Here is a 19872-nt window from a genome sequence, read left to right on the forward strand (position 1 = left end):
ATCTTCTATGTATCTATGCATCTCTCACACACTTAGTTAGTATCCCCTGGGATACATCTAGGCTACCCACCTCAGACTCCTATTTATTGACTGCAGATCAGCCTTCAACACCATCATTCCTACAAAACTCATCTCCAAACTCCGTGGCCTTGGCCTCGGCTCCTCCCTTTGCGACTGGATCCTGAACTTTCTAACCCACAGGCCACAATCAGTAAGGATAGGCAACAACACCTCCTCCACGATCATCCTCAACACCAGTGCCCCACAAAGCTGTGTCCTCAGCCCCCTATTATACTCCTTGTACACCTATGACTGTGTGGCCAAATTCCCCTCCAACTCGATTTTCAAATTTGCTGATGACACCACAGTAGTGGGTCGGATTTCAAACAATGACGAGACAGTACAGGAATGAGATAGAGAATCTGGTGAACTGGTGCGACGACAATACTCTCTCCCTTAATGTCAACAAAACAAAGGAGATTGTCATCGACTTCAGGAAGCGTAGTGGAGAACATGCCCCTGTCTACATCAAATGGGAACAAAGTAGAAAGGGTAGAGAGCTTCAAGTTCTTAGGTGTCCAGATCACCAACACCCTATCCTGGTCCCCCCATGCTGACACTATAGTTAAGAAAGCCCACCAATGACTCTACTTTCTCAGAAGACTAAGGAAATTTGGCACGTCACCTATGACTCTCACCAACTTCTACAGATGCACCATAGAAAGCATTCTATCTGGTTGTATCACAGCTTGGTATGGATCCTGCTCTGCCCAAGACCGCAGGAAATTACAGAAGGTCGTGAATGCAGCCCAATTCATCACACAAACCAGCCTCCCATCCATCGACTGTCTACAATTCCCACTGCCTCGGAAAGGCAGCCAGCATAATTAAGGACGCCACGCACCCCGGACATACTCTCTTCCACCTTCTTCCGTCAGGAAAAAGATATCAATGTTTAAGGTCACGTACCAAACGACTCAAGAACAGCTTCTTCCCTACTGCCATCAGAATTTTGAATGGACCTACCTCGTATTAAGTTGATCTTTTCTCTACACCTTGCTATAACTGTAACATTATATTCTGCAGTGTCTCCTTCCTTCCCCATGTATGGTATGCATGGTTTGTATAGCATGCAAGAAACAATACTTGTCACTGTATACTAATACATGTGACAATAATAAATCAAATCAAATCAAAAAACTACCTCAAGTAGTAGCGAGTACCATATTCTAAATTTTGCCATGAATTGTTTATGAGATTTACTCATGGCTATCTTTTGATGGTTCCTAGTTCCAGACTCACCAGAAGTGGAACATCATCTTTACATCTACTGTTATCAAACCCCTTCATAGTTTTACAGACCTTCATTCGGTCACCCTGCTTTTTGTGATTTGAGAAAAGAGGCTCAATGTGTTCAGTCTTTCCTGATGGTTATAGGTTCTCAGTTATGGTAAAAGTTATGATATCATTCTTTTGATTCTCTTTTACGTAATTCCCAGTGCTTACTCCAGTTATTGTTAAAATATGGAAACCAGAAATGTGCATTTTATTCTCTAGAGTAGAGATAAAAGAAACAAAATGAGTACAATGTTAGCCAGTGAAATAAATATTGGAACTTTATTGTAGACCATGTGTTGCATCACCAGCCTCAAAACCATGTCTTCCAAACCCATGAATGCTACCATCTAGAAAGACAAAGGCAGCAGATACATGAACACACCACCACATGAAGTTCTCCTCTAAGCCATACACCGTCCTGACTTGGAAACATATCGCTGTTCCTTCACTGTTGCTGGGTCAAAATCCTGGAACTACCTATACCTCAGACTGCAGTAGTTCAAGGCAGCAGACCACCACCATCTTATAGACAATTAGGGATGGGTAATGAGTAGCAAAGCCCACATCCCTAGAATGAATAAAAAGTATAAAGTATAGTGACTGCTACTGAACTAGTAATCCAGAGGCTTAGTGCAGTAATCAGGAGACAAATGTTCAAGTCCCACCATTGCAACTGGGGAATTTAAATTCAATTAATTAAATACATTTGGAATTTTAAAAAGCTAATGTCCGTAAATGGTGACTATGGAACTCCCAGATTGCTGCAGAAACCTATCTGATTCGCTAATTTCCTATAGGGCAAGAAATCTGCCATCTTTACCCATGCTAGCCAGATGTGATTCCAGATCCACTTAGATTCTTAACTGATCTGAGAATAGACGAGCAAATAAATGCCGGCCTCATCAGCAACGCCCACATCACATGAATTAATAAATCTTTAAAAATCAAACGTGTAAAATTCTCCATTTTCAGCTTTAAATTCCTCCATGGCTTTATCCCAACTTCACCCTCTTTAGAACCCTGAAACTCATTAATTAACACCGACTACAGGTTTTCTCTCTCCACCCATCGCTTGCAGCAGAGCATATTCTCATATTTTCCCCCCAAATTTCTCCTCCAAAAACTTACTCAATCCACCTCTTGCACAGAGCCTACCACCACATATCTGCTCCATGAAGCACCGGAGGATATATTTCATGTTTATTATCTACAGTGATTAATATCACTGTCGCACACACATCCATATGAAATACAAAAATATGAGAGATAAAGCATTTAAAGATAACTGCAAGTACAGTACCTTGGCAAGAGATCTGACAATAGGACTCTCCATTATTCCTTTGAGGAAGATGAGGTCTATCTCCTTAGCTCCTGTAGAGATGGGCAAGTCATTGAGGTTGTCCAATACCTGCTGCATTGCTGCTGAGGAAATATGAAATTAGACTGAAATTCAGCACCAATTAGCAAAACTGACAAAAGCCACAATCCCAGCTAACAACTTTAAACCTTCTATTTCTATTCAGATGATTATATTCAGATATCAGGCTTCATACGGATGGCAGGCTATTAAAAAAAATTCAACACTGATTGTTATTCATGAACATTCCCAAAACACACTTTTTCTGATAAATTGTAATTGCGCTGCTTCACAGGTTCACCACAAGTGCAAAGTCTCATATATATTCAGGCTTCAAATGGAAATCCATGCACAACACAGGCGCGAGGACAGAAAAGCAACAAAAAAAAAGGTACAAAGTAACAAAAAGGAGAAACTGAATGTTGCCGAAAAAAGGAGTCGCGTTGTCGAAGCTTTACATCAGAACAAATGCAGGAATGCCAAATTTCAAACTATCACAACAATTCGCTTGACAAATTTACTGATTAGCCACAGCACTGAAAATGAAAAATTAAATTAAATTAAATGAAAATCGCTTGTCACCACGAGTAGGCTTCAATGAAGTTACTGTGAAAAGCCCCTAGTCGCCATATTCCGGCGCCTGTTCGGGGAGGCTGGTACGGGAATCGAACCGTGCTGCTGGCCTGCCTTGGTCTGCTTTCAAAGCCAGCAATTTAGCTAAACCAACCCCAGAGTGAGCTAAACCAGCCCCATGACATGGAAAGGAGAAACTATGATCAGAGCGTAGATAGACTGGACTGAGCATCCCAGAAAAGAGAATAGACAGAGCAGGATACTGCCTACTAGTCACTCTTAATTTAAACTACAGAATAATTTGAATTTGTGTGTTCAAAATGCCTTCGAGGCCATTTTATTTCAATTGCTTAATTTCAATGATTGGATTTTGGTGCAAACAAAATCTGTTTTGGGTTAATTATTCTGAGTGGAAGAGGGAAGGGAACGTGATGAGAATCCAGTGCCATATCCAGTGAGTCCAGAATGAGAACCCTTCACAATTCTTCACGCACAACCTCGACCACCCTAAATATTACTGTTAACATACCAACCACATCATTTTTTATCCACCAGAGGCATATTCATTGGCTGTAACTGCTTGCTTCGTGGTCTCCAAATCATATTCTAGTCAATCTCTGGACAAAGCTGGATGAATTACCAATAACTCAACTTATGCACAATTTATAAATGCTCCCACTATATGGTAAGAAACGCAGCATTGATTTCTCAGTATCTTGGGTACTTGATAGATGAACAAGGATAACATTAGTGCCCAGTTCCAGCTAATGTTCCCAAATCTGGTGTGCAATTTGGAGGTCACTAATAAAGGAGAACTTAATTGAAAGCACCCCAAGCTCCATAAAAACGATGAAATGCCAGAAAGTTAATCTGTTGAGAAAAAGATCGCTGTGCACTGATGGCAGTCTCAATGCCCAGTAAGAACCAGAATTGTTCAATTTCATGGGCTCCAGCACTTTCCATGCAGGATGTCACCAGCAGCATTCCATCTTCACCTGGGAGCAAATGATGAACACTGCACTCCTCTGATAAACGCTTTACTATTTCACAGTCCGGCTACTTTAGTTTCCATTCAGCACCTCCCCATCCTGCTTGCAAATTTCCAATACCGTCAAACATTGCATGGAGGCCCTGCAAGCATGCATATCCCTTTGTAAAAGCAGTCACCAACTCTCTCTCTTTCAAAAGGATAAGATGTCCACCGTGCAAACAAAACAAGCACAACCAGTGAAAGGTCAACTAGCATCTAATTCCACAAGGTTTTGCTGTGCGCCAAGCTTTAACTGTAACAGGATCCTAATGACATATTTACATTATGCATGTAGCAACAAGGCTCCTTCCCGTTTCACACAGACAACCAAAATAAAACTTGTGAGATTAAAATGGTGGTAGGTAGGAGCAGTGCTGGAAGTTCTCCAACGCACAAAATTTCATCTCCATTAGGGATAATTTCAACTCTCCACCCAGTGTGAACTGGCTGAGCACCTCTAATGTGATGAAATCCAGCCCTTGGTCAAAAATTGGATAACTACATAGTCACTAGTTATACCATTTTTACAATGCAGGGCATGGTTAATGAAATTGTGTTCATCAAGGTGAAGCTGTGAAATGAACTGTTCTCACTACAGACATTCGTGTGGCTAGCAAGCACTCTCAAGTCAGGTACAACATATCCCAATGCAGTATCATGCTCCTTTCTCTCTGCTGTTACATGTCCAGCCTAGTCCCTTCAAAAAAGCACCCTCCACTGCACCAATGTGACTTTCACTGCAACCCGTGGATCTGCTTTGTATCGTAGAATCATTCATCACAGGAAGTGGCCATTTGATCTACTGTGCCTGTGTCAGCTCTCTGAACGAGTTATTCAATTAGTCTCACTGCCCTGTTCTATCCCAATAGCTTTGCAATTATTTCCCCCCCTTCACAATTTTAGTCAATTTTTTTTGAAGTTACTGACCCGAAGGCAAAAGGCCTCATTGAACCCACTACACCATCCAGTTCAGTTCTGATTTGGGCTTAAGTATTTCTCAGAATAATCTTGAAGATAGCTGACCAGTGCAGTTTTGCCAAATGTGTCTTTGTGCAGTTACCCCAATTTTAAAATACCAAATTCAAACTAATTTGTCATTATTGTGCAGTTCATTCCGATCAGATAGAAGCATTTAGCTTCAAAATAAAAATGATCAATATAAAAATGATCAATTTAAAAATGTCTTTGTCCCTTGTGTTCTAGTTTATTCTTTTCACCAATTTACTGCATATTTAACGGAATCTTATTCAGCTTTTATTGCATGTTACCCAAGCAACAAGAAGAACATCATGAGAACCACTTTGAAAAAAGGTCAACATGCTGACTAGTTTTATACATTTGTGTTTCATAAATATGGACAGAGACCATCACAAAACAATAACATATGGCATCTAACTTATACGCTTATAAATTCAGAAGTTCAAAATTTAAGATATAAATTTATTAGTCAGAATGGGAAAGAGAGAGAACAATGTGCATCATTAATTGGTCAAAGACAAATTCTAATTTCATTGAGTTATTTCTGCCTTTATTCATTTGCTGAGCCTAAACCCTTTCAATCATCCAAAACTAAGCCCATTTGTCTTCCCAGGAATCAATCATATTTTTTCTGTAGATAACGCTAGAAAAGGGCAATAGAAGTTGTTGGGTTTTTAGTCTGGCGACAAAGGGGCTAACAAGCGAAAGGGTTTATTCATCAATCTAAGCAGCTCTTACAGTGTCTGCCTTTGCGGGGGGGGGGGGGGGGGGGGGGGGGGACTCCCATGCTAATGGCACTTCACGTCTGGTGTCCACGTCATCCCAATGTACACAATGCCACTCGGTCTACATCTTCCTGTTTCAGTTGGGAGAACCGGAAATACAGGCATATGACAATGTAGGACAGTAGTGACAGCTATTTATAGAGCTGGGCAACAAACTACTTACAATATGCAGAGCACTGGCTTGGGTTGTTGCATCTGACACGAGGCCCATTGTGTCACTTCCTCCTCCACCGCCATCACCCCACCAGCCTCCCCTTTTAAAGACATAGTCCATAGTAGACAAGGCCAGTACTTAATGTTTGAATTTTGAATTTGATCTGCTTAGGGTACTTCATGTAGGTGCAGCAGTGCTTCTGAGGCTTGAGCGTGCTGCATGGTGCACATCCGGACACTTTCCTCTTGATGATTGCATACATGGAGGGCAGTACAAGGATCCTTTATCATACCTTGTTGCTTCCAACTCTGCGTGCCGCTGGTTAACTCCTCCCTTCGCGAAGGTGTAGAGCTTATACAAAATCTCCTTTGATGACTTGGCTGGACTTTCATAATGATGTCACAGCTGTAGAGCAGCTTTGAGTTTGTCAATTCTACAGGATACCACTACTTGAATGGTCAGGTTGTCAATATCCGCCTCATGATCTGCCAAGTCAGTGGTGGGTAGATAAGCCATGGAGGGGGCATCAGTGAGGTACAGCGCCTTACCGTACTGGTATTGCAGCTTGAGCATCATGCATTGCAGACATGCTGACGCAGTATGAAGAGGTTTTTTTTTAAGTACAGCTATGAGCGGCTGGCGATCAGTTGGCAGGACGACCATAGATGAAGTTTTCATAGAATTTACATTGCAGAAGGAGGCCAGTCGGACCATTGAGTCTGCACCGGCTCTTGGAAAGAGCACCCTACCCAAGCCTACACCTCCACCCTATCCCCATCCAACACTAAGGGCCATTTTGGACACGAAGGGCAATTGAGCACGGCCAATCCACCTAACCTGCACATCTTTGGACTGTGGGAGGAAATCGGAGCGCCTGGAGGAAACCCACGCAGACACGGGGAGAATGTGCAGACTCCGCACAGAGTGACCCATTCCGGGAATCGAACCTGGAACCCTGGAGCTGTAGAGCAATTGTGCTAACCATTATGCTACCCTGCTGCCCGTGAAATTTCTGACGAGAAGACTAGGGTAAAAAGAATTCCTTCTCGATCTGGGTCCTTGATGTGAAGACTACCGATCTGTTATCCTGGATAAAGACTGCTTCGAGTCCATGCTGGGAGGCACCTGCTGATAAGGGCACATGTGCTTGATCGCCAACGTATTATAATGCCAGAGGGGCTGAGAGTGCCTGTCTGAGTTTGCTAAATGCAGCGGTGTAGTGCTCCTGTCAACACCATTCGGCCTCTTGGTGGAAGGTGAGGTCCAGTCACCTCACTGTTGCAGGGAATGAACTTGAATAAATAATTAGTCATACCAAGGAAGCGCTGCAAGGTGTGCTTGTTGTCCTCTGAAATGGACATTTGTTTTATAGCTGTTGTCTTGTCTGGATCTGGCTTCACATCATTGGCTATGAGCAAGATGACCCACATAGGAACCTGGTTGACACAAATGGCATTTGGCAGGGCTGAGTTTCAATTGTACAGTCCTGATTCTGTTGAGGACCAAACGCAAATATGCATCATGTTCTTGTATTGTACAACACCAGACCAGGATGTCATTGATGACCACTTCACAGGGTTGTCCAGCAAAGAGTTGCTCCATAACTGTTAGAAGACCTTAGTGCCAGTGTAGAACCCACTGGTCATGTGGAAGAAATAGTATCTGCCTACTGGAGATATGAATGCAGTGAACTTCAAGGGTTCTTCATCCAGCGGGATGTGCCAAAACCTGCACTTCGCAAAGATACTGAAAACTTTAGCTCCGGGCATGTCGGCTATAACCTGTTCAACAATTCTTTGTTTAAGCGAATTGGATTGATGCAAATTCTGACAGTGTTGTCTTTCTTTACCACCGCTACCATCGCTGTAACTCTCTGTGGCCTAGTCTATGAGGGCTATGACATCCAGTCTAGTCAAACAATCCAATTCATCAACCACTTTCTTTCAGCACAAGGGGCACTCTTCTGGGTGCACCCAGTGGGATTTTCAGAGTTATCCAACTTCATGTGATATACGGCAGGTAGCTTCCCAAAGATGTCGCAATTAAACAGGACTTTGTATTCCAGCATCTCTGGGGCCTGGTGCTGCAGAGTGAGTATGTTCAGACCAAGGTGGATTATCCCCAGTACAACACAGTCTTGGAGACCCAACAACAGCTTTTGCCTTGGCCGACCACATGAAACTGGAGGTTACTCTGCCTGCAATGGAGAGTGGCCACACCTTCCGTACAGATGGTTTGTCTGCCGTATGCCACAAGATTTACCTTGGTGTCTGAATCTAGCGCAGCATAGGGGTCGATTTCCTGCAGCGGCTGCTCGGACAGAACACTGCACTTCGCTCCGGTGTCGATCTTGACTTTTGAGTTTCGCACTGCTGCGGGCAATGTTTAACGTAGCAAAGATTTCACCTTTTCTCGTGAGGGTGTCAATACTCGCTCAATAGAATGTTTTGAGAGGCTCAGTGCTCTGATTGAGCTTCAGTTAATTCAACGTGTTTGCGTGCCGAACCCCGGAGCAGTAACTGGCCGTACTACGGCGGGTGACCGAAACAGGTTGTTGTGACTTGGATCTGCAGCATTTAGCCAGTGGTTCCTTTTGCCACAGTTGTTACAAGGTTTATTAGCTGTGAAGCACGCACTTCTGTTCTGAGTGATGGCCACCGCAGTTGGAGCAGGGAATGTAACTCTTTGGTGCGTCTTTCCATCTGCTCATTTAGCGTACAGATGCTGATGGCAGATTCTAGTGTTGGATTTTTCTCTCAAAGCAAATGTTTATGGCAGACTTCACCATGGATTACACAGACAATGCAATCTCTCACAATTTTGTCAGTGAGGAGATGCCAAATGTGCACTTTTTGGCAAGGATTCTTAAAGTCAAGTATAAGACTGTATGGATTCCTTGAGTTTTCGATTAGAAGTTTAAACATGCCTGTCCAATGTAATATTTTTCCCATCGATAGGCATACCCGTTTCAGATTTCTTGAACAATATATTTATGTCCTCTTTTACCTCCTCTTCTTGGAAGACAAAGGATTAAAATTTTCAGACTGCCTCGGGGCCCGCTAAGTTCATCAGTGTGTACACTTGTACCTTTTAAATTAGAGAGGCTGGCACCACAGTAGATGCCCCATTCTTTTTGAACTTGGCCCGGTTATCCGTGATGTTTTCATCAAAGATGAGTGGATTAATGCGACAAAGTCCCTGTGCCATCTCAGCCAGCTTCTGACACTATGTACTGGTTGCTGGGTTGTATAGACTGACGGCAAGGGATTAACAACAGACAGGTCTATTCAATAATTTTAGCAGCTCTTGTACGTTGTGTGTCTGCCAACTCCCACGGTACCAACACATCTCAGTCATCCTGATGTACATATGACCTACATTTATTACATGCACCTCAAAATAGTGGATCTAATAGTGGTTTTGGTATAAACCCAAATGTCCTAGCTCCAACATTTCATCCCAGGAGCAACGTGATCCAAATATTGTACTTTATTCCCTCTCCAATGGAAAAAGATCTAATCTGTGGAAATGTTTGCTCACCCCAGTTAACAAGATCCTATCGTCCCTACACCAAGACAGTCCTTTAGGTTATAGTCTAAATGTGGACATATTCTGGGAGATACTGGTGAAAGATGTTACGGAAAGCCCAGGTCTGGGAACGCTTGAAAATAACAACACATTCCCAGAATTATGTCGGTCTAAAATATCCCCCTACCTAAAGATGTTAACATAGGAAATGCACATTATTCAGGTAAGCCCCCAGCCCTGGTTTTGCAATGTCCTGGGTAAAGACGATCCAACCTATTAAACTCCCAGCTCCACCTGTCCTTGGATCATTTAAAAGCCCCAAGTTGGGCAGCTGCTGCACCCAGAGCCCTGTGCTTCAATGTGGCACTTTCGGAAGTAACGTGGCTGCATTTAATCAGCTGGAGTGTCCGAATGCTGCCAAGCACCGAGGACGCAGCCGCAGGCCCCATTCATGTGCACCAGTGTCAGGAGCTGCATTAAGGATGGCACAGACCTAACAAACACAGATGGGAAATCCAGTCAGCCCACCTGCTCACCTCAACACTGCTGTTGCAATTTAAAATCTCCTGGAAGGTTTTCTTGGGCCACCAGGAGATTAATGCCGATTCCAGGGGACTCTCAGCCATTCTGGGAAGGCTGGCAGCCCTATCCATAGCTACATAAATTCTCCTAGCACAATCTTCCCCACATTTCTGATTAATGCAGAATTTAATTAAGGGACGCATTAGAGTTTCAGAATTAATTATGCTGGACACTGGAAACAATTCTAAAAATACCATATACAGCTTAACTTCCACATCTCAATTGAAGGCTGCAAAATCTATCATTAATGACTGCACACAATTAAATCTCTCGTATCACTAAGGGCGAGCTTAAGGTATTCCCGTGTATGTGCATGTGCTATTACTCATGCTCCACAGTATGCAATTAAAATGACTCAGAACTTTTATTGTCTCTATGTGCAATGCGATATCTAATATCTAAATTGTACAATGTGTGCTACTTTTCAAAAGCGATTAGTGTTGTCACGAACAAGACAGTGAAAGAAAATAAATTGACCCAGAGTCCATATCATAGAATTTACAGGGCAGGAGACCATTTGGCCCATCGAGCCTGCACCAGCACTTGGAAAGAGCACCAAGCCCACACCTCCACCCTATCCCTGTAACCCCACTTAACCTTTTTTTGAACACCAAGGGCAATTTAGCATGGCCAATCCACCTAACCTGCACATCTTTGGACTGTCGGAGGAAACCGGAGCACCCGGAGGAAACCCACGCAGACACGGGGAGAGCGTGCAGACTCTGCACTGACAGTGGCCCAAGCCAGGAATCGAACCCGGGACCCTGGAGCTATGAAGCAACTATGCTAACCAATGCGCTACCATGCCGCCCATATCGACACTGGTTTCCCAAAGTTCAAAAAGTTCCAGTTAAAATAGCAGGCATTAGTTCTGCATCTGTAACAGGAACCAGGCTTTCCTGAATGAGTTGCATAGCTGGTGACTAATGTTGCAATGGAATACAAAGCTTTAATACTGAAGCAAATGTGACCAGTGGATTGGAGCTCTACTCAGCCAGTAGTCTGAATGTCCTCAGAGGCCTTCAGCATATAACTGCTTTCCATTTCATATATTTTGATGGATTTGGGATTGGGTATGTAATGTGTACGCAATAAATGCACCCAATACTACAGCAAATGTTAGTTGCACAATGACCTGCATAAATCAAAGTTTTCCCCCCACCTACTCAGAACCTTTCCTTGCTTGAAGTTTGAGCTGTGCGAATGTGAAAGTAGGAAAGCAGACAAGATCCAACGACACAAAAACAAAACATTGTAATAACAACAGGAAATGCTGCATTTATTCAGCAAGCCTGGCATTATCGGTGGAGAGTAAACACTTCTTGTCAATTACTTTGTGCTCGTTTTTAAGCAAGTTCGGAAGCAGAGAAAGCGTGTTGGGGGTGGGTGGGTAGACAGAAGAAAAAAGGGAAGGTTTATGATTAGGTGGACAACAGGAGAGATTGAATGACAAACAGAATGATGGTGCAAAGCAAAAAAGAGGTAGTGGAAGTAAAGAAGCAAAAAAGGTGAACCTGGAGGAGATGCAAATGATAAAAGCAGAACCATCACAAGGGATTGTTGTGTGAAAAGTGGAACAGTAGCTATAGTCTGAAATTATTAAACTCAAATGTTGACTCACAAAAGCTATAGAATGCAAAACTGGAAGAGGAGATGCCGTTTCTTGAGCTTATCTTGTAACAGTTCGAGTACAGAGCGGTCCTTTTAGCTAAGATCAAGCGTAGGGTCAGTAACTTAGGGCTGGATTCTCCCGCCACGCCCCTGCATGAACGCCATGGGCGAGCCGCGTATAATGGAGAACTCCATTGACCTCAGGCAGGATTCTCTAGTTGCCAGGCGAACACGGCCAGAGAATCCCGCCCACAATGTTTGTTCGTGTCCGCTTTGCTCCAGTATGTCTTTTTCGTGGGGACCATTAATTGGATTCAATTGAATTGTTTTTTTGGAGCAAGCAAGGAGATGAATTAAGGGTGTGTCCTCAAGCAACCAAAGGTTCATGATCAAATCTGCAGACTGAACAGAGGTGTTCAGCAAAGCAATCGCCAATCTCCACACTATTATATATTTGCAATTTACAACTTCAGAACTAAACTGAAAATAATACAAGTATATTATTGGGTTCATGTTGAAGGGGTGTTTGGGGCCCTAGACAGTGAACAAGGAAGCAGTGAAAATGCAAGACCTTTTCTAAAATTAGTCTATAGGATGTAGGATGCCCTCGGGAAGATGGTGGTGAGCTGCCTTCTTAAACCGCTGCAGGCATCTGGTGGACATACACCCCAAAGTTCTGACCCAGAAACAATGAAGGAACAGTGATATTGGGCGTGATTCTCCGGAAAGATTTTTAAGCGCATGGTCCCAGCGGAGAAGCTCTCGCACAATCACCGGGAGAGGTCCCAGACTGGCGGAGGCTTGCCGGACTTAGAATCCGCACGACCTTAGAGGAATGGACCCTTGAGGTGACAGGGGTGGCAGAGTTTAGAGTGGTCACCAATGCAGAGGTCGGCAGAAGCCGCAGAGGTGAGGATTCACAGGCCCCGCCCGGAGGACTTGTCAAATGCGAGTTGTTATTGCCTTACTGGCTGACCCATCCCTCCCACTGATCACATGCTCATTCTCTCGCAGGCCCTCCAACCAATGGCGCCGACCTATTCCGGGTACCCCCTCTCCAGCCTCCCAGGGGAATACCTCAGAGGAAGACAATCCATGCATCACAGCTGTCATCCCCGCCCTCCACCAGCGCAGGCACACACACCACTGTGGAAAACATTAGTGGTCAGGCTTCTGGGGCACAATAATGTGAGCACCACACAGCCGCTGATGCACTTCAGGTGGAAGCAGGAACCCCCAGGCAAGACAGCGGTCGGAGGTCTGCTGGATCCCAGGACTTAGCCAAGTCCCAGCCAGCGCCGGCCCTAGGGTTGCTGGCGCCCCGGGCAAGCTGAACTTCGGCGCCCTTGGGGGGGGGGGGCCTGGGGCGGGCGGACCCGCGGGGGGGGGGGGCGGACCCGAGGGGAGGGCGGACCCGAGGGGGAGCAGACCGAGGGGGGGGGGTGGACCGGGGGGGGGGGGGGGGGGGGGCGCCCTGGGGGAGGGCGGCCACCGGGGGGGGAGGGCGGCAACCGCGCATGCGCTGGTTGGCACCGGCCCAACTGCGCATGCGCGGGACCCGAGTCTGGCGCCCCCTAGCACATGGCGCCCCGGGCGACTGCCCGAGTTGCCGGTGCCTTGAGCCGGCCCTGGTCCCAGCCTGACGCTGAGCATCTGGTGCAGGGTTTCTCCAGAGCTGATGGGACTCGTTAGGGTGAGGCCGGGTCATTCAGAGGGAGATGCCAGCGACACGCCAGCAAGTCATAGCCGATTGGAGGAGTCCCAGAGGCGGCTTAAGTAGGAGATGTCGCCGGCAAAGCGTGCCACCGAGGACTACACTGCTATGGTGGCGACCACAGTGGGGAGCTTGGTGCACGAGCCTGGTCGGCACTATTAATGAAGGCATCCAACGTGTGGCGCAATCAGTGTCGGCCATGGCTGAGGATTTCGTCAGAATGTCTGACTTGCTGGGGGATGTGACCCAGTACCAGGCCGACCTTGATGAGGTGCTGCGAGATATGTCCTGCTCTCGGATGGGAATGGCCGAGGTTCTGCAGAGATTGTCCCAGTCTCAAATGGGCATTGCCGAGGTGCTGCAAAGCATGTCCCAGTCACCGAGGAGCATCGCCGAGGGTGTCGAAACCATGGTGCAGACATCGGGGAGCTGCCAAAGCTGGAAGAGCCAGATGATGCAGGGGCAACTGGAGCTTGAACCAGCTGCCCCTCTGTCCCCAGGGCCCTATGGACACCGAGCTGAAGGAGGGTCGCTGGGTGCCAACCCGGACAGGTCCCATGGAGTGGTGTCGGTGGCCACCTGTTCCTCTGAATTCCACTCCTCTGATGAGGCCGCATCTCGAAGTCAGCACACCGGAGAGAGCGGCACGGCCGACAAGTGCGGCGGGGCCCTCTGACCCCAGAGGATGCCTACCAGGGGCATCGAAGGCCACAAGACGAGGTAAGCAGCTGGCTGCCCCCAATCAGATGTGCATCCTGGGGAGACACCTGGACATAGCGGTAGAGCTAGGAGGGCAAAGCACATTGAGGATCCCTTAGGACATTGGTTCGAGCGAAAGGAGGTGGCGAATAGCAGGAGAAAGAAGAAAACCAGAATGGTGCCAGATGCCAAACAGTTTGCAATGCAACCGGCCTCCTCCTGTAGGCGAAATCGGAATCTCGCTGGAGCGAGGCGAGCAACCAATTATCACCACTTAAGCCCTATTTCCATACAATTAACCGGAGCGACCCCATATCCAACAGCCCCCCTGTGATTCATCGGCCTCTCCAGCAAGTGGGTCACGCTGGCACTGATTAGTACTCCTTTTGAAAAACGTGAACCTGGCGGAAGGGCTTCTACGGGAGCCGAGGAAGAGAGAGAGATGGTGCCTGTCGAGATGAGCCAAAGGTTTGGAGATTAGCCTGCATTGCGCTAGAAGGTTACCGAGGGGTCATACTGGTTGTGCTCGAGAGTTTTTAATGTGTCACAGATGTCCACAATGCTCTACTGTCATTGGTGTCGCCCCACTCCTTGTTAATGGTGGTGGTGGGGGGGGGGGGGGGGGGGGGGGGGGGGGCTGGTGAACACGGTCCCGGTGAATCAGCCGGCGAGCCTTTGGCAGTGAGAAGCCGTGGGGCCTTGTTAAGTGGACCAATTAAGGTTGAATAGCGTTGCTGGCCTGACTGCACCAAGCAGTTCCCGCTCGTTACCAGAAAAGTGCCCCCTATCTAAATGCATGTTTGTTTACTGGAAGACGGCCTGACCCCACAAAACCACACTTAGTCATGGTCAACAGCTTCAGGAAAGGGGAGCAACGTGATTGGTATCAAAAGGGAATCTCAAACCAAAAACATTTAGGAGAACTGTGGGAGGGTTAGCAATGGTAATGAGCACATCTGACAGAACAGGAATTTAACCTGAAACGGAGGAAGATTGTGTGTGGGTGGAATCTGCGACAGCAAGGAAAATAATTGACACTAGAACAAAATATGAATTATTTATGCCAAGCTAGCATTGTAAAATGGATACCAATTATATGTTATTTGAATAAACCCAAAATTCAGTAAAATAGATGTGGAGGAAGTGAATCTTTAATGAGGAGGTATGAACTAACATACTGGTTGCGCTTGAGGGTTTTTAATGTGTCACAGATGTCCACAATGCTCCACTGTCATTGGTGTCGCCCCACTCTTTCTCTTCTTCCAACCCCCCATGGGGGTGGAAACGTCTCCGGGTGGGGGAGAACGACGTTGGTATCATCTCACCCATGCGGCCCGGTGTAGGTCATTGACCTTCTTACAACACTGGAGGCCAGTCCTCCTGGTCATGCACTGTTGGGATTTTAGTAAAGATAGTGGGGAAGCATACTGGCTACATTTAATATTTAATGGTGAGAACAGTGAAGCACCAGTGATAAGATCATACAACACATCACAAACAAGAGATGCAGTCAGAATAAACAATGACAGTACTTGCCACTGCTCTGCACACGTGTCCCAAGAAACTGAACTCATCACACTATTTCCGAGCATCCCACTTTCTACGAAAAGCAAATAAAGATACAACTCTACTGCCCATCCATGCCAAAAACCACTGTCAGGCTATCTTTTCCAAAGTTAATTGGCCCATTCTTTTCTGCTAAAGCAGCTCAGATATCAACACTACTTTTTTTGTTTTGCACCGTGGATGCAAAAAAATAAAATTAAAACCCAAAATGCTGCGATTGCTTAGCAGGTCAGGAAAGAGAAACAGAGTTAACATGTCAGGTTGGTGACCTTTCATCAGAACACTTTCTGGAAGGGTTGGGAGCGGTGAGAAGGTGGGGTGAGGAATGACAATTGCCTTAACAAGAGTTTGGAGTACTTGTCGAGCCAAGCAACAGCCCCTGGAGAGCCCAAGTGGTAGTTGTGAAAACTGGGGAGAAAACCAGGATGGTCGTTGACTACAGTCAGACCATTAATTGGTACACGCAGCTCGACACATACCCCCTCCCACGCATATCTGATCTGGTCAATCAGATTGCACAGTACCGGGTCTTCGACAGTGGACCTGAAATCTGCCTACCACCAGCTCCCCATTCGCAAGGCGGACCGCCCGTACACTGCGTTTGAAGCAGACGGCCGCCTTTACCACTTTCTTAGGGTACCCTTCGTCAGGCATCACTAGCGGGGTCTTGGTCTTCCAACGGGAGATGGACCGAATGGTTAACCGGTACGGACTGTGGACCACCTTCCCGTACCTGGATAACGTCACATCTGCGGCCACGACCAGCAGGACCACAACGCTAACCTTTCCAAATTCCTCCACACCACCAAACTCCTCAACCTAATGTACAACAAGGAGAAGTGCGTGTTCAGCACTAACCGCTTAGCCATTCTCGGCTAAGCGGTTCAAAATGGAGTTCTAGGGCCCGACCCCGATCGCACGCGCCCCCTCATGGAACTCCCCCCTCCCCCACTGTCCCAAGGCCCTCAAACGATGCCTGGGGTTCTTCTCATACTACGTCCAGTGGGTCCTTAACTATGCAGACAAGGCCCGCCCACTCATTCACTCCACCGCTTTCCCTGACGGCCGAGGCTCACCAGGCCTTCAACCGTATCAAGGCCGACATCTCCAAGGCCGCGATGCACGCGGTTGACGAGACGCTCCCCTTCCAAGTCGAGAGCGATGCATCAGATGTCGCTCTGGCTGCCACCTTCAACCAGACAGGCCCGTGACATTCTTTCCACACACCCTCCATGCCTCCGAAATTCGGCACTCTAACGAGAAGGAGGCCCAAGTCATTGTAAAAGCTGTGCGACATTGGACGCATTACCTGGCCGGCAGGAGATTCACTCCCCTCACTGACCAACGGTCGGTTGCCTTCATGTTCAATAACACACAGTGGGGCAAGATCAATAATGATAAAATCTTGAGATGGAGGATCGAGCTCTCCATCTACAATTACGAGATTTTGTATCGCCCCGGTAAGCTCAATGAGCCCCCCAATGCCCTGTCCCGAGGTACATGTACCAGCGCAGAAGTGGACCGACTCCGGACCCTACACGACGCTCTCTGTCACCCAGGGGTCACCCGGTTCTTTCACTTCATAAAGGCCTGCAATCTGCCCTACTCCATTGAGGACGTTAGGGCTATCACCAGAGACTGCCAGGTCTACTCGGAGTGCAAACCACACTTCTACCGGCCAGACCGCGCGCATCTAGAGAAGGCCTCCCGCCCCTTTGAACGCCTAAGCGTGGATTTCAAAGGGCTCCTCCCCTCCACCGACCGAAACACGTACTTCCTCAACGTGGTCGGCGAATACTCCAGATTCCCTTTTGCCGCCCCATGCCCCGATATGACGTCTGCCACCATCATCAAAGCACTCAACACCATCCTCGCCCTGTTCGGTTTCCCCGCCTACATCCACAGTGACCGGGATCCTTATTTATGAACGATGAGCTGCGTCAGTACCTGCTCAGCATGGGCATCGCCTCGAGCAGGATGACCAGCTATAACCCCCAGGGAAACGGGCAGGTGGAGCGGGAGAATGGGACGGTCTGGAATGCCATCCAGCTGGCCCTACGGTCCAAAAATCTCCCGGTCTCCCGCTGGCAGGAGGTCCCCCCCCAACACCCTCCATTCCATCCAAACGCTACTTTGCACTGCGACTAATGCAAACCCCCCATGAACGTCTCCTTGCCTTCCCCAGGAAGTCCACCTCCAGGGTTTTGCTCCCAACGTGGCTGGCAGCTCCAGGTCCCGGTTGACTCCGTAAGCACAAGGCGGAACCGTTGGTCGAGAGGGTGCAGCTACTCCATGCAAACCCGCAGTACGCCTACGTGGTGTACCCCGACAGCCGCCAAGACAGAGTCTCCCTCAGGGACCTGGCACCAGCTGGTTCCCCCCCTCCCCCTCCCGGATGTTGGTGAAGCTATTGGGGGAGGGTGACAATCCCTCTCGATATGAACTGGATCAGGCTCCTAGGTCGTGGAGGCCTATACCAGGGCGAGTGAGCCGCCAAGAGTAGTAACTGTGTGTTTCCGTAGGTACAGCGTGAAGGAGAAAGTCCTGTGCTGGGCAAAGCAGAAGCAGGTGGTGCAGTGGGCTGGAGCTGGTATACGCGTACCAGGACTTTACGGTGGAGTTGGCGAGGAGGCAGGCTGCCTTCAGCTGGGTGAAGAAGGCACTGTACATCAGCAAGGTGCAGCGCGGCAGAGTATATCCAGCTAAGTTGAGGATGACCTACAAATCCAAGGACTTTTATTTTGGGACGGCGGAAGAGTTTGCAAAGGCAGAAGGACTGTGGCAGAATTGAGAAGTGGTCGTGTACCGATGTAGCCTCATGTAACTTTATTTTTTCACTACGTGTTGGTGTATGTACGAAATGAGTCGATGCTGTATATATTTGGATAAGGGAAGAGATGGGACTTTCATTTGCAATGATGGTTTTTTTGGGGCTTCGGTGGGGGTCTCCACGTTGGCCGGTTTAAGCCGGCCAGTGAACGGAAGTGAGGTGGGAGGGGGGGTTGCGGCCATTGGAGCCTGGTAGAACAGGCTTTGGTGAGTCTAGCTAGGGTGAAAAGTTGGGGGAAGGAACCGAGGGTAATGGGAGGAGTTTACAAGAGGACGTGGAGGGGTGGAGTCTGGGAGGGAGGGCGAGGGGGGGGGGGGGGGGGTGTCTACAATTCATGGGTGTCAATTCACGGTACTCTTTCGGGCTTTGGATGACGTTGAATAATGGGGGGGGGGGGTCTATATATGTCAATGGTGACCGTTGGCGATTCCTGATTCCTTTTTTTCCCCCTTTGTTTTCTCCTTGGGAGGTTTTGGTTTATTTGATGCTTATATTGTCAGGTGGGCCGTTGTTTAGGGGTTGGTGGGAGGATGGGATTGTTGTTGTTAATAAGGGGATTGACATTGTATTCGTTACCGTTTACTGTTTGTTGGTGGGGTTTAAATTCTGAAGAAAATGTGAAAATGGAGAATAAAAATATATATTTTTTTAAATCATGAGGGTTACAAATGAAACCTATCCTTTTTTTTTTAAATATAATTTTTATTGGAATTTTTTACAGAAAATATAAAACATAACGACAAACAATGAAATGCAACAAAATAACCCATAATAAAAATGAAACCTATCCTTGAAAAACTGTTATTCATTGGTCAATTAAGTCGAACAGTTGCCAATCAACATTGACTGAAAACCATTTTACTGTCAGGAATAAAGGAAGTTAACAAGATTAACAGTGAGCTTGAGGTGAAAATAAAATAGACAAGTAACAAGACTGGCAGGCATCTAAAGAAATAATGAGATGCGATTTGCCCAGTAGGAAGATTAAAGAGAATTCAGAGACAGAGGTGCGAATGGCCGTATCAGAAACATTATTTGTCAGGAATTAGTGGGGCTATACAAATGATAATTTGTATCAACAGCAGAACCCTTAGGAGCATTGACATGCAGAGGGATCTGAGCATTCA

The 19872-nt window shown here is 46.9% G+C and overlaps 1 protein-coding gene across 7 annotated transcripts in view; it reads right to left on the minus strand.

Annotated features, from left to right (window-relative positions):
- Positions 1–19872, minus strand: part of LOC119966127 (MAGUK p55 subfamily member 6-like) — a 161179-nt gene that overhangs the window by 54757 nt on the left and 86550 nt on the right. For 4 of the 7 annotated variants that reach the window (XM_038797383.1, XM_038797379.1, XM_038797385.1 and 1 more), the window contains one exon: positions 2639–2757. In XM_038797383.1, coding sequence (XP_038653311.1) covers positions 2639–2757 — 119 coding nt within the window. Of the gene's footprint in view, positions 1–2638; positions 2761–19872 lie in introns of all 7 variants that reach the window. The other 3 variants (XM_038797381.1, XM_038797384.1, XM_038797380.1) reach the window with 1 other exon arrangement.

Source organism: Scyliorhinus canicula, chromosome 5, assembly GCF_902713615.1.
Source record: "Scyliorhinus canicula chromosome 5, sScyCan1.1, whole genome shotgun sequence".
NCBI classification, from domain to species: domain Eukaryota; kingdom Metazoa; phylum Chordata; class Chondrichthyes; order Carcharhiniformes; family Scyliorhinidae; genus Scyliorhinus; species Scyliorhinus canicula.